Source organism: Indicator indicator, chromosome 10, assembly GCF_027791375.1.
Source record: "Indicator indicator isolate 239-I01 chromosome 10, UM_Iind_1.1, whole genome shotgun sequence".
NCBI classification, from domain to species: domain Eukaryota; kingdom Metazoa; phylum Chordata; class Aves; order Piciformes; family Indicatoridae; genus Indicator; species Indicator indicator.
Window position 1 is genome coordinate 26,861,673 of NC_072019.1, and position 12,901 is coordinate 26,874,573.

Sequence of the window (12,901 nt, forward strand, 5' to 3'; positions counted from 1 at the left end):
GAAGTGTTTAGAACAATCGTTATTTTGCTTTCTTACACCCAATAGTGACTTATTTACATTCTTTCACTTTCTCTGTTCTGAACTTTGCAAGGAAAAATTAAAAAGACAGTTTCAAACCACATATGGGAAAGACGATAAGAAAGTCTCTTTATATACATTTCAATATTAGGAAGTCATAATAGGTGTCCTGATGGTTGAAGCCATAAAAGCAGGTGAGTCTACTGAAAATACATTTCTTGAGCAGTTATGGTCTGCATCAACAGCTGTGACTATGTGAACGTATATCCTAAAGTGAGCTGGAAAAAAAGTAATTATAAAAAGGTAGATTTTTCTGAGAGATAAGAACATTCAGTGTTTTGTTAGATTAACTAAAAATTGCCCTAAAGAGCCTGTTCATAAAACCCACTAAAAACTACATAAAATAATGCAAAGCAGAAGGGTTAAGCTAACTGAACTTCCCTTCTAGCTTTGATTTGTTAAATACACCTAACTTCCAATATTCAGAGAAAAAAAAAATCATAGACTGGTTTGGGTTTGGAAAAGGCCATAAAGATCATCTAATTCCAACCACCCTGCCAAGGGGAGGGACACCTCCTACTGGACCAGACCAGGTTGCTCAAGGTCCCATCCAACCTGGCTTTCAACATTGCCAAACTCAGACCTCTACAGCTCCTCTGGGCAACCTGTTCCAGTGCCTCACCACCCTCATGGGGAAGAACTTCTTCATGTCTAATCTAAATCCAGCTTCTTCCAGTTTGAAGCCATTACCCCTTGTCCTGTCAATCCATGCCTTTGTAAAAACTGCACTATGTATGTATACATGCAGGCATTTACCACTAGAAGCCTGAAAGTACATGAATCAGAACTTAAGTTGCAAATTTCACTGTTTTCAAAAGGCCACAAAATCAAGCATGCAGCTCTTCTGACCAGAAGGGAGTCCAGACCTCAGCTGTGTATTACAAACAGAAAGCCAAACTGGTTTCATAAACAAGTTGTTTCATCATCACCCCTGTGGACTGATAGGGAAAAGATTCAAGCTTTAAGAATTGACATCAACTTTTCCAAAAGTGATTAAAGAAGGAATAAGAAACCAAACATACCATATGAGACATAACTTACTAAATCAAGCCAGTAAGTAGAAAAATGTTGCAGTAAGAATGATGGAACATTCAACTAACCATCTGATGGGCCAGTTCTGAAGTTTTGTGCATTACAACTCACAGGAGATGAAAATGGACTCATCTGGCGAGTTCCTGTAGTTGGTGAGTAGTTTAGATTTTTCCTTTTGGTTTTTGAAGGTGTTGCATCAGATGGCTAAAACGTAGCAAAAGACAATCTTAGATGAGTGTTGGCTGAAGATAAAGAAGGACCTGGTCCATCTAAAGCTACAATAGCTGTAAACTTCCCTTCTGATAATTAAATGCATTCAGGCTCTACCTTTCCTGTCAGTAGGGGTACACCTTGCCACCCAACGCAGACAAAGCCTCCCTGAACATTTACTAGCTGATCACAGATTTTTTGACCTAAATTCCTAACTTTATTCCTACTTCCATTTATGAAAGCTCCCAGTTTTCATAAGCAAGAAGCATCTGGTTTCCAGGGATTTAGGTATTTTGGCCTGGACATCTGAGGTTTTTTCCTGGTTTTGTTTTGTTTTTTAAAGCAGTCAAAATCTGTCATTATTTTTCTTACAGTACAGAGAATTTAAAACACATAAACTGTAAGCACCTATTTTTACATTTTAATTCTCTCAAAAAATAGTTATTTCTAATGATTTCCTAAACAAATGGTAGTGTTGGGTTAATGCTTGGACTTGATGATCTTAAAGGACTTTTCCAGCCTATATGATTCTATGTTAATTAAAAAAAAAAAATCCAAATGAGTCCCTTAAATCCAAATTTTGTCTCAGGACCAACTGAGGATTTCAAGATGTCTAATGATCTAAAAGGAGTTAGTTAATGATGCTAAAGGAATTGTGCAGAGAAGTTTTCAGAACTAGTCTGCAATCCTGGGATTATCTGGGACATAGTTTACTCTCTAGACTGGATGCTGAATTACAAACTGGGATTCACTACACTGCTAATGAAAGGAAGAAAAAAAACAAACCAAAACCACACTTCGCACATAAATGGCTTCTAGTAACAACTCTATTCCACATAACAAGTCTAGCAGCTTTAAATAACACTATAAAGGGATATTTTGTGCAAAACCGCTTTTCACAGTCCTTTTCAACATTTGCTCAAGGACAAAGAAGGTCTAAATGCAGTGAAACAGGCACTCTTTCTTTCCTATGGTTTAGTGAATATTTTTTTTGCCTCCTGGAAACATGGTATCAAAGCAAATCCTACAAAAACAAACACACAAACAAAAGAACCCAAAAAAACCCCAAACAAAAAAAGAAAAACCCAACAACAACAAAACCCCAACCAAAACCCAAAAAAAGATTTTTTTTTTTTTAATTTGTTACAATCATGAGGTTTTGAGTTTGGGAAGGAAACCCATCTCTTTGTTTTTACAACTGTAGGAAGCATAGGAATGCCTCATCCACTTCACAACTACCACCCTTTTCTACCAGCTTCAGTCTCACTCCACCTGTAAAACCATCCATCACTTGTCTTCATGTCACTCATAACAGTCACTCAGTTTCCCACAGTATTTCTTCATTGAAGCTTTATTGTAGATGATTATTCTGTAATCTCTTTAAGTTCCAGTTATTATTCCATTTATTAAGGTTAGAAAAACTATAATAGGTAAGAATATCAAACTGTTTCAGTATCATGAATGAAGTATAAGGTGAGGATCTGGGGTTTATATCATTAAGAATGCAAGATATCTAACCCAAACTGTGAGGAAAAAAAATAATAATTACGGAATCAGACAAGCTGCTGATTGCACTTTGGTAATATATTCATTTGAAACTGCAGTGGAGAAAAAACTGTTCTCTTTTCATCCTTAATCATATATTGCCCTGCTTTGCTGGAATAAGAACCTGTTTAAACCAGATTAAACAGCACAGGAATCTCCTGCATGCTCTGGGCAAAGAGTCTACTGGAGGGACATGGTCGGGAGCAAAGACAGTCTGAACCCAGAGTGTGGTACAGAATGGGAAGACAATTCTTGAGAAGGCCTGAGCCTCGTAGGTTTCACATCTCACAAATATCCCCTGGAAAATCAACCTACAGTAATTTTAAATCTCAAAAGAGGTGGCAAAAAGAAGCATTTTAAGGTCAATAATCAGGCTCACCAGGTAACGTGTGAAAGCCACAAACCATATCAGGATGTGGAACAGGACCCAGTAGTGTGCCTAGCTGGCCAAGGCCATCCTGGCTTGGATCAACGATAGTGTGGCCAGCAGGAGTAGGGAAGTGATTGTCCACCTGTATTCAGCACTGGGGATGTCACACTTTGAATACTGGGTTCAGTTTTGGATTCCTCACTACAAGAGAGACATTGAGAGGCTGCAGTAGGTCCAGAGAAGGGCAACAAAGCTTGTGAAGGGTCTGGAGGGCAGGTCTCGTAAGAAGCAGCTGAGGGAACTGCAGTTGTTTAGCCTGGTCTCCTATCACAAGCAGCAAGCTATAGAATAAGAGGAAACAGCCTCAAGCAGCACCAGGGGAAGGTTTAGGTTGAATATTAGAAGAAAATTCTTTACTAAAAGGGTTCTCAAAAGACTGGAACAGGCTCCCCAGGAAGGTGGTTGAATCCACATCCCTGGAGGTGTTTCAAAGAGGCAGAGATGTGGTGCTGAGGGACATGGCTTAGCACCAGACTAAGCAGAGTTAGATATTGGTTGAACTAGGAGATCTGAAAAGTATTTTCCAACCAAAGTGATTCTATGATTCTATATAAAAGATAAGCCTCCATTATCTGCTTTCAGTTTTCTACACCGTAGTTAATGCCTCTTGATTATAATTACAAAATTCGAGCAAGTTAAAGAATGCTGCACACCACCTTTAAGTGAAATAATTACAGTAAAGATTGATGCCACTTTATTCATTTTAATGTCATCAAACCTCTTCTATAACAGGGAGAACCTCCAATCCGCTTACACTTTCAAGGTATTTTTCCTGCTTGAACAGCAGCCACCTCAGCCACCATATTTATAGGTATGAACTAAGACTCCCTTGAGCAGCTACCTGGAAAAGTGACCTTAGTACCTAGGACAGAAGTTATTTGGCAGTAAGAATTTCTCTTCCATGAAGAGGAGTCTTAGCCCAGTCACATATTTTTAGTATGATACGATTTAAAAATTGCAACACTTAAACCCATTCACTTCTGATCTGGTTAGCTGAGGCATGCTCTGGATAGTCTGACCAGTGGAGCAACGAGGGTCTCCCGAATAACAGGAAAGAAAGTGAAGAAAAAGCAATGGATGTGGCAGAGCTAAACCAGGTACTTCACACAAATCATGTGCTTCCTACTTACATTCCTTCTAGAATGTTATTTAATTATGCTATATTTGACATCTTTGACAAGTATCTGTTAAATCCTAGCGCAAAACTACATTGTTGAGATTCCAATCAAAGCCGGCATCATTCAGATGGGCTTTTGTTAAGATTTTTGCTGCACAAGAAGCTGAATGCGGGTAGCCAGCAAGTGACTTTCTATCTTACGGGGAGAGGGCAGGGAAGGAATCACTTTAAGGCAGAAAAAGAACTGTGTGTAATTTCAGCTGGACCACTCATCTACAAAAAATGTTCCTACAGCCCAAGAAACAGATGCAAAATTACAGTCACAGCTGCATTCAGAGCAGAACAAGTTGGGTAATGGTACACTAAGCTGCTAATTAAATTGCTAATGATTTTTTTTTAGTGCCACTGCGGTATTTTGCCACCTTTGTTTAAATTAAAAAAAAGTATTCAGAATTTTTTTCAAATTGAAAACTTCTATTTTTGCTAAATACCACTGAGGCCTCCAAATATGTGCTGCATAGAAACAAATCTCTTCGAAAGGGCACAGACACGAAGATTTATTAGGAGCTCATTTGCTGACCAGCTACTTCTCTCCACTCTAAAATTTTCCTGCCTTCAAACACTGCCATCTTTCACAAGCTCCTCTGTGCTGATGTCTGCAGCAACACCCACTGCTGGTAGGAGCAGATAATAAACTGACATATATCACGACATGATGGTACTGGGACTATGCTATAGCTGCATTTACAAAAAAATAATAGCAACAGTACAATTTTATTTTTATTGTGATAACTGTGATGAAATTTATCTTAGTGCTAGTTCTTTATTGTTTCATTATGCCAGATTAGCTGAGGGAGGTAATTACATCCTCAACACGAAAATGCCTTTAATGTTTTCATTTCAATTTCGCAGTTTATCACATGCAGATTACAGCTTTATCATAATTCCATATTGATACATGTACAATTAACATGGCAGAACATTTACTTCCAGGATAATGGAGCTAATTCCTAATAAATTTTTTCACCCAGGATCTTAACTCCTTCAGCTCTAGGGGCAAATAGTGATGGCAATAAAAAAAAAAATCAAAACGCACATTTCTCCATTATTGAAGCATTCTCCATACTTAAAGCCAGGCAGTTTTAGGACAAATAGAATACAATCCATTTTATACTAATATTTCCAGCATTTTTGTGCCTTGTTAAGATTTTTCTAGACAACATCCAATCTGTAACAACCTAAATGCAGCTACAATGTTGTATCATGTTTATAGACGCATGTGTGCACATCATACACACATATACACCTATATAGCTATATATACAGCCCAGATGATTCCATATACCAAGATATACTTACATTATATTTTTTAACAGTGTCCAACTTTAATGCTCTCTTAACCCTGCAAGAGAAAAATACGGACAAGTTTTATGGTCATCTGGACACAAAGATTTCTGGTAGTAAGGTCCAGAATTCGTAATTTTAAAGACATTTTCTTTTCTTACCTTTTTTTTTTTTAATGTTACACAAGAAAACCAATCTCACCCCAAGCAAATAGATTAACTGATTGAAATCCTGTGTAACAAAAACATTGCTTGTTTAGAGGGATAAAGTGTTTGCATAAGACAATCCAACTCTCCGTTTTATACCAGAGATAAAAATCAAGACAAAATTGCTCTGCAGGTTTGTCTCTTTCTCATAAAAACCCGAGGAACAAATTCAAAAGCGTTATCATTTACATACCTTCTAAGGGTTGAAATTTTTTTTGCCATTAGTCGAAATAATGCATCAGGCATTTCAAACACAGGTACAGCCAAGGTGAAAAAAGTAGTTCTTCCCATCATTTTTGCTCTTAACATGATTCAGTGCTACCAGACTACGACTTAACTGGGGAACAGATGCTCTATGTCTTTACAGGTCCCCAAACCATAAGAAACTATTTGCTAGTCTTCTTCACTATACTGATTCAGGAACATGCCAAGCTCTCTCTGCAAAATCTGCTCTGCTGAACTGGATGCCCAGCTGTTAATGGCAACGCTGGAAGAGGAAAGCTGAATATTTATAATACTTTATATCGTACAGCTGTCTTCTAAAGAGCAGTCATCAAAATTTTATTGAATGCGGGCTAAATGCTCAAAGGAAAGAAAGGTCAACATAAATTAAGACTATTTCTCCCAGAGACAACTGAAACTTTTTAAACACATTTCTAAATCTTAACAATCGTTTCAAGCATTATATAGAACAAGGAGGGGGAAACATTTAAAGACTTTATAAGAACAGTCCCCAAGAAACATAGAGATTATATCAAATTACACAAGATTAAGGAAATACACCATATTTCAGGTACTTAGTTCCATTTTCATCTCAGAAAAACAATGTTTGGACTTGAATTAAGATGACCTCACTCCAAATGTATCTTTTTTAAAATCTATGTTATTATTTCAAAACTGTAAATTAAAGTCTTAGAAGACTGGAATGAAAAACACATCTATGAAATATAATTCAGCCAACAATCCCTTATGAATTTTACAGCTATCTCTGTAACAAAAAGGAGAAAAGGAAGTATTCTACCTTAAAAAAGCTAAGTAAATATGTAATATTTAAATTAAAAAAAGAAAAGCCTGTGAAATGCTTGCCAAAGGGCAACCAAAGCTGTTACAGTTTGATGGAACTCTTTACAATGTATTTCTTTTTTTAAACAGAAACCCATATTGCTTAAGGAATGCAGACTCCATTACATCTTCCACCCCAGTGGCAGAAGAGAAATGTTCTATTTATTAATCCATCTACTCTGAAAGGATGCTCTAGGGGCCAATGCATTTGCATGTTATACTAAGGCATGTTATGATGGAAGTTTTTATGATGGGCTTCACAAAAAGCTGGCATTCAAAGTAAAGCAGAATCTGGATTCAACATTGCTGTAGGATGAAGATAAATGAGAAATGACACGAAAATCCCACTAAATTACAAATATTTAGAAAATTTCTTAGAAAGTTGTGGACTGGTCAAGACTATATTCTTTGAAGTCTGTCAAGTACTGTGTATAGCAGCAGAGTTACAGGCAGCCCAAATTCCTCTCTGGTGGCCTGCAAATATCCTAAGCTACATGGCAAAGAGGAAGCCTCACTCCAAGCAAGCCCATCATGCTGGAAGGAGCAGCAAGGATGCAATTTTGCCTTCACAAGGTCAGTTTTGCCTCACTTCTTGCAATCCTTCCTAGCAGCCTGTTTTGCTTGTGGACATATTTTTAATTATTGTCTTTCTGATGCCATAAGGAGAAAGTAAATCTCTGGCAACTGCAATTCATTCAAAGTAAGTTATGTGCTTTCAGCCTATTGGCAGTCCCTGGATAAGACAGCTGAAACAAAATTCGTCCAGACATCTAACAAGAAGACCCAAATGGCCTGAATGTCTGGTCTCAGATCCTTACAAAGAAGAACTTTGAGAAAAACTAATACATTGAAGAAGAGCACCAGCTTTATCTGTTTGGCATGGCTGGAAAAGCCCTGCTGTGGCTATGGTGTAAAATCAAAAGTCAGAGTGTGAACGAGAAAGGGAGACAGAAATTTGAGGCAGTACACAACTTATTTACCTGAGTTTCCTACCCTTGAATTGGCTCAAAATTTCCTGACAAGGCTCAATTAACTTTCTTGACTGCAGAATATGATGGCACATGTTTATAGCTAGCTGCACAACTTACAATGATTATTTTGCCCATAATATTTATCAGGTTAAAGAACCACATATTACTTCTACAGCATATTGTTTACTTATCATTCCAGGTCATATTATCAGTTCCTTGCTAATACTGGGACATCTTCACTCATTTGACAAGTGCTTTGATGAAATCACTTACATGAGGAACTGCTTTACAGCAAGAATCTAGGTATGCAATTTAACTTTCTTTAAAGAAATTAATTTCTTAATATTGTTTTTAAGTCCATATGCACTTAACTTTCCTTCACAATCCATTTATTAATGAATGCAATGGTAATGGTCACGTACAGACTTGACATAAGACCCCACACAGAATCAAGGAACTTGATTATATTATTTAATTAATAGTATCTTAAAAGTGTTGTAATGTATTTTGAGGCCACTACAATAAGCCTTCTCTTAAGTTTCTGCTTTTACTAGGAAAAAAAGAAAACACCTAAATACTTTGATTCTTGCTAGCAAAAATATCTTATTAATTGCAAAAGCAGAAAGAGTACATAATCATATTTTGTAGTTTAAACTCACTGTGCAACCAGTGAGAAGCAGACTTAAGCACCAACAGATCAAAACTTGTGTATTGATAAACTTCCTGTGTATTACTATTGTCTGCCATGATTACTTCAACTTCCAGTGGACAAGATTGGTAGAAGCTGGGATATTTTAGCTGTAACACAAGTCATTGTTGAAGTTGCATCAACAGCTGTAAACTGGGACGGTATTCCAAGTCCATATATAGGCAGAATGAGACTTAAGATCTCACCTTACTGCTGTTGCTGAAGTTAGCAACATTCTACACATTTACATAGAATCATAGAATCTTTTTGGTTGGAAAAGACCTTTAAGATCATCAAGTCCAACTCTAACTCTACCAAGTCATGCTAAACCATATCCCTCAGCACCATAACTCTGTGTCTTTTAAGCATTTCCAGGGAACACTTTCTTTATTCTTCAGAATCTCATAATAAGCAAAGATACACAAGAAAAGCATCAGACTTGCATGACTACCACCCACTAAATTGCAAAGAATAGAAGAAATATGAACAGGATTTATTCCCACTGGAGGCAATACGAAAAGATTGAGCCTGTTGGAAAGTGGACATGGAATGTGTCATGCCCTTAGCACTGCAGGCCTGCAACAGCTTCCCACAGCAGCCCGAAGCACAAAGCTGGAGGTCAAAGTAAAGCTGAATCTGGACTCGACATGGCTGTAGGACGAAGAGAAATGAGAAGGCACAAAACCCAGGTGGCAAACTGCACAACCCATCCATGACTGTTCCTCTTCTACCCCAACCACACAGCCTCGCAGGCTTTATCCATGGGATATACAGAAATAAACAAACCCCGTGGCTAGGGAAGCCGGGAACAGACATGAAACATACAAAAAATATTACACAAGCCAGTGGGCATCGCCCGCCCAAAGTCCGTCCGGATGAGGCTCTGCCCCAAGGAGCCACCATCTTAAATATTCCGTCCCATCAAATAGCAGCAAGACGACGCTAGGAACAAAAACCGCCCTTCCCCACGCAGTGGTGAGCTCCTTCCCGCTCCGGGATAACCCCAGGAGCATACTTCTCCTCTGGGAACCAGCTCGGGGCCGCCGGGAAGAAGCGCCCCGCCTCACACAGGCCTTGGCTCCAGCTGTGGCCCTGCTCTTGTCTTTCCCGCCCCGCTCCAAAGGCTCCCAGAGAGGACCCTCACTGTGGGGACGAAAGCGGCACCTAGAACCGGGCTTGCCCGCTACGCCGCCCATACCCGATACCTACGGCATTGCAGCGCCTGGAACCGCCGCCTTCCTTTGCAGATCTCCCGCCGCTGCCGCCTCCGTGCACCGGCCAAACGCCGCCGGCTGGAAACGGCGCCGAGAGGGCGGGACGTGGCCCCGGCAGGGCGGGAGGGAGGACGAGGTGGCGGCCGGGTCGGGCTGGGGGAGCGATGCAGCCGTCACCCTGCGGGGTGGGGACCGACTAGTTGGATCCCGCTGGCTCCCGCCCTCGGTGCTGTGCAGCGGTAGGAGCCGGGCCGGTGGTGCCTGCCGCCTTGGGAAGGTTTGCGCGAGGCCGGCTTGTGTGAGAGGTGAGGCCGAACCCTGTCCCTTCTCAGGGCTGCTGCGGACGGCGGGTGCCTGACGAGCGAGCGGGAAAGTTGGTTCCTATCTAATGGAACGAGGAAGGGGGGTTAGAATGTCTTTTGCCTAGCAAATTTTGCCTGAGAAGACCCCCGTGCCCACCGGAGAGCGAAGTAGTGAGAGTCATGTGGTAAAAGTTTCCTCATTTCAGTTTACAGTTGGATTCGGTGATTTTTTTTTTTTTTTTTTGCCTATGTTTAGCCTGTATCTGGGGCTAAACCTACACTTGGATGACTTTCCTTCACTAGAGAGATTCCAAACCCACCTGGACATTGTGATTCTGGGCAACCTGCTGTGCGTGACCTTGCTTAAGCAGGGAGTTGGACTGGGTGATCTCCAGAGGCCCCTTCCAGCCCCCACCAGTCTGATTCTGTGTAAACAACAAACTACAGAGCAACTACTGCCGATGCTCAGTCCGAGTGCTCTGTCACCCAATTACCCCTGCCCAGCAGAGAAAGGGGATCAGGAAAAGGAGAGGAGAGCCGATGGTTGTCATGAAAATGGATTTAATGAAACAAAATTAATCCCAATGCCAATATAAAGTATATAAAGAACCCAAGCAAGAGGCTCCCTTCTCCCTAGTAACTTCCCCCTTTATACTGAGCATAAGGATCATGGTCAGGAATAGACTCACAGCCAGCTTGACTCAGCTGCCCTGGCTGACTGCAAACTGCTAAGGGCCTGCAGTCCACGTTTGGCCAGGGATCCTGTCAATCTTGAAGGTCTTTAACCTAGATGCTTCTGTGGTTCAGGTGAGCAAGGCCTGAGCTCTTGGGCTCAGAAGCTTAAGAAGCAGCAGTGGTGTGAGCAAAGCTTTCCTGCCTGTGGATGGATGTGAATCTCAGCCTCAGACCTGCAGAGGGAAAGGTCAGTATTGTCAAGTAAGGTATGACTTAATTCTGGGTCGGAAGACGTTTTTTGTTTGTTAGAATCCTAGCAACTCAAATGGAAAATTCAAGGACAGGAAACTACTGGAGGCAGTCCAATGGAGAGCCACAAGGATGATTAGGGGATTGGAGCATCAGTCTTACGAGGAGAGGCTGAGAAACCTGGGGCTGTTTAGCCTGGAAAAGAGAAGACTGAGAGGGGATCTTATAAATGCATATAAATATCTAAAAGGTAGAGGTAATCAGGATGGGGCTGGGCATTTTTCAGTGGTGGCTAGTGATAGGACAAGGGGCAACAAGCACAAAACTGTAACCCAGGAGGTTCCATCTAAGGTTGAGGAGAAACATTTGCTGTGAGGGTGCTGGAGCTCTGGAGAAGGCTAGCCAGAGAGGCTGTGGAATCTCTTTTCTGGAGAGATTCCAAACCCACCTGGATGTTGTGATCCTGGCCAAGCTGCTGTGGGTTGCCCCTGCTTTAGCAGGGGGGTTGGACTAGATGATCTCCAGCGGTCACTTCCAACCCTTACCATTCTATGATTCTGTGATTCTGTGAAAGCAATAGTTAAGCTGTGTCATTCCCCCTTCTTGCTAAGGCCGGATAGCTCCCCTCTGTCAGTTTTGTCTAAAGCGTCATTTGTCCAAGTAAAAAAGCCACAGCCTAAGCCATGGGGCTGCTGGCTGTGCTGTCACTGAGCTGTTGCTCACTGGATTTCTGAGCAATGTGTTGGCAGCACTTCTTGGCAGAACTGTGGCCCACATAAGAAATATCTCAGTAATGGGAAGTCGAAGGAGTGTAAACGAGAGTTCACATTTTATAAACTAGTTACTGGAAAATTAACATTTATTCTTCTTTTCCTCCTTGACTTTAACCCCCTTCCATTTTGTGTGTGTAACACTGGTGCTTAATTATAGTGACATCCGTTTGCAGTAACCAGACTGTATCACAGTGTCCCTATGGGGTGCTTCTAATGCCAGTGTAGTATTAAAGTGTCAGGCAGGTGGTCTGTGTATTATAAATAGGGTACTTCATCCATGATAAGCGATTATTATCTTTCTTTCCCAAGTGTAAAAGACCTATATAACTCAACAAGGTGCAAGTGATTTAGGCCTCCTGAGGAAAAATCCAATGAGTCCTGAAGGGGACCCTATGATGTCGTTGTCTTGTTGCCTGAACTCGAGATATTCAATTTATTATCCTGGAATATATTTTCTGAAGTCAACATTGGGTAACATAATATGAGAGGCTGTTAGACCAACAGTACAACACGATTTAGTGTCCCTCTGTGATGGCCCTCTAAAAACCTTAATCACCCCTGGTAAAAGCAGAAAGCTGCTGTTAAAGTTTACTGGCCACTGGTGAGCAAACAGTATTAGTTACTGCTCTGAGTAGTTCTAATAAAAAAATGCATTTTTTTTCATTCATTTACAATTACATAGCTACAATTATTTAGGTTCTTGTACCTAAAAGGCTTAAATTGTGTGAAGTTTAAGTACATCCTTAGCTACAGATTTATGTATTTCAGTTAATTCATAGATTCGTAGAATGGTTTCGGTTGGAAAGGACCTTAAAGACCATCTAGCTCCAATTCTCTGCCATGGGGGACACCTTCCACTAGACCAGGTTGCTTAAGGCTTCATCCAACCTGGCCTTGAACACCTCCAAGAAGGGAGCATCCACAACCTTCCTGGGCAACCTGTTCCAGTGTCTCACCACCCTCACTGTAAAGCACTTCTTCCTAATATCCAGTCTAAGTCTCTCC

The 12,901-nt window shown here is 40.7% G+C and overlaps 1 protein-coding gene across 1 annotated transcript in view; it reads right to left on the bottom strand.

Moving 5' to 3' along the window:
- The window catches only part of ITGB3BP (integrin subunit beta 3 binding protein), a 34,074-nt gene extending 24,488 nt beyond the window's left edge, over positions 1 to 9,586 (bottom strand). Inside the window, exons 1-3 of the mRNA XM_054384560.1 lie at positions 9,540 to 9,586; positions 5,772 to 5,814; positions 1,179 to 1,314 (exon numbers count right to left, since the gene is read on the bottom strand). Of these exons, the coding sequence (XP_054240535.1) occupies positions 1,179 to 1,314; positions 5,772 to 5,814; positions 9,540 to 9,586 (226 nt within the window). The remainder of the gene's footprint in view (positions 1 to 1,178; positions 1,315 to 5,771; positions 5,815 to 9,539) is intronic.
- Positions 9,587 to 12,901: the final 3,315 nt, after the last annotated feature.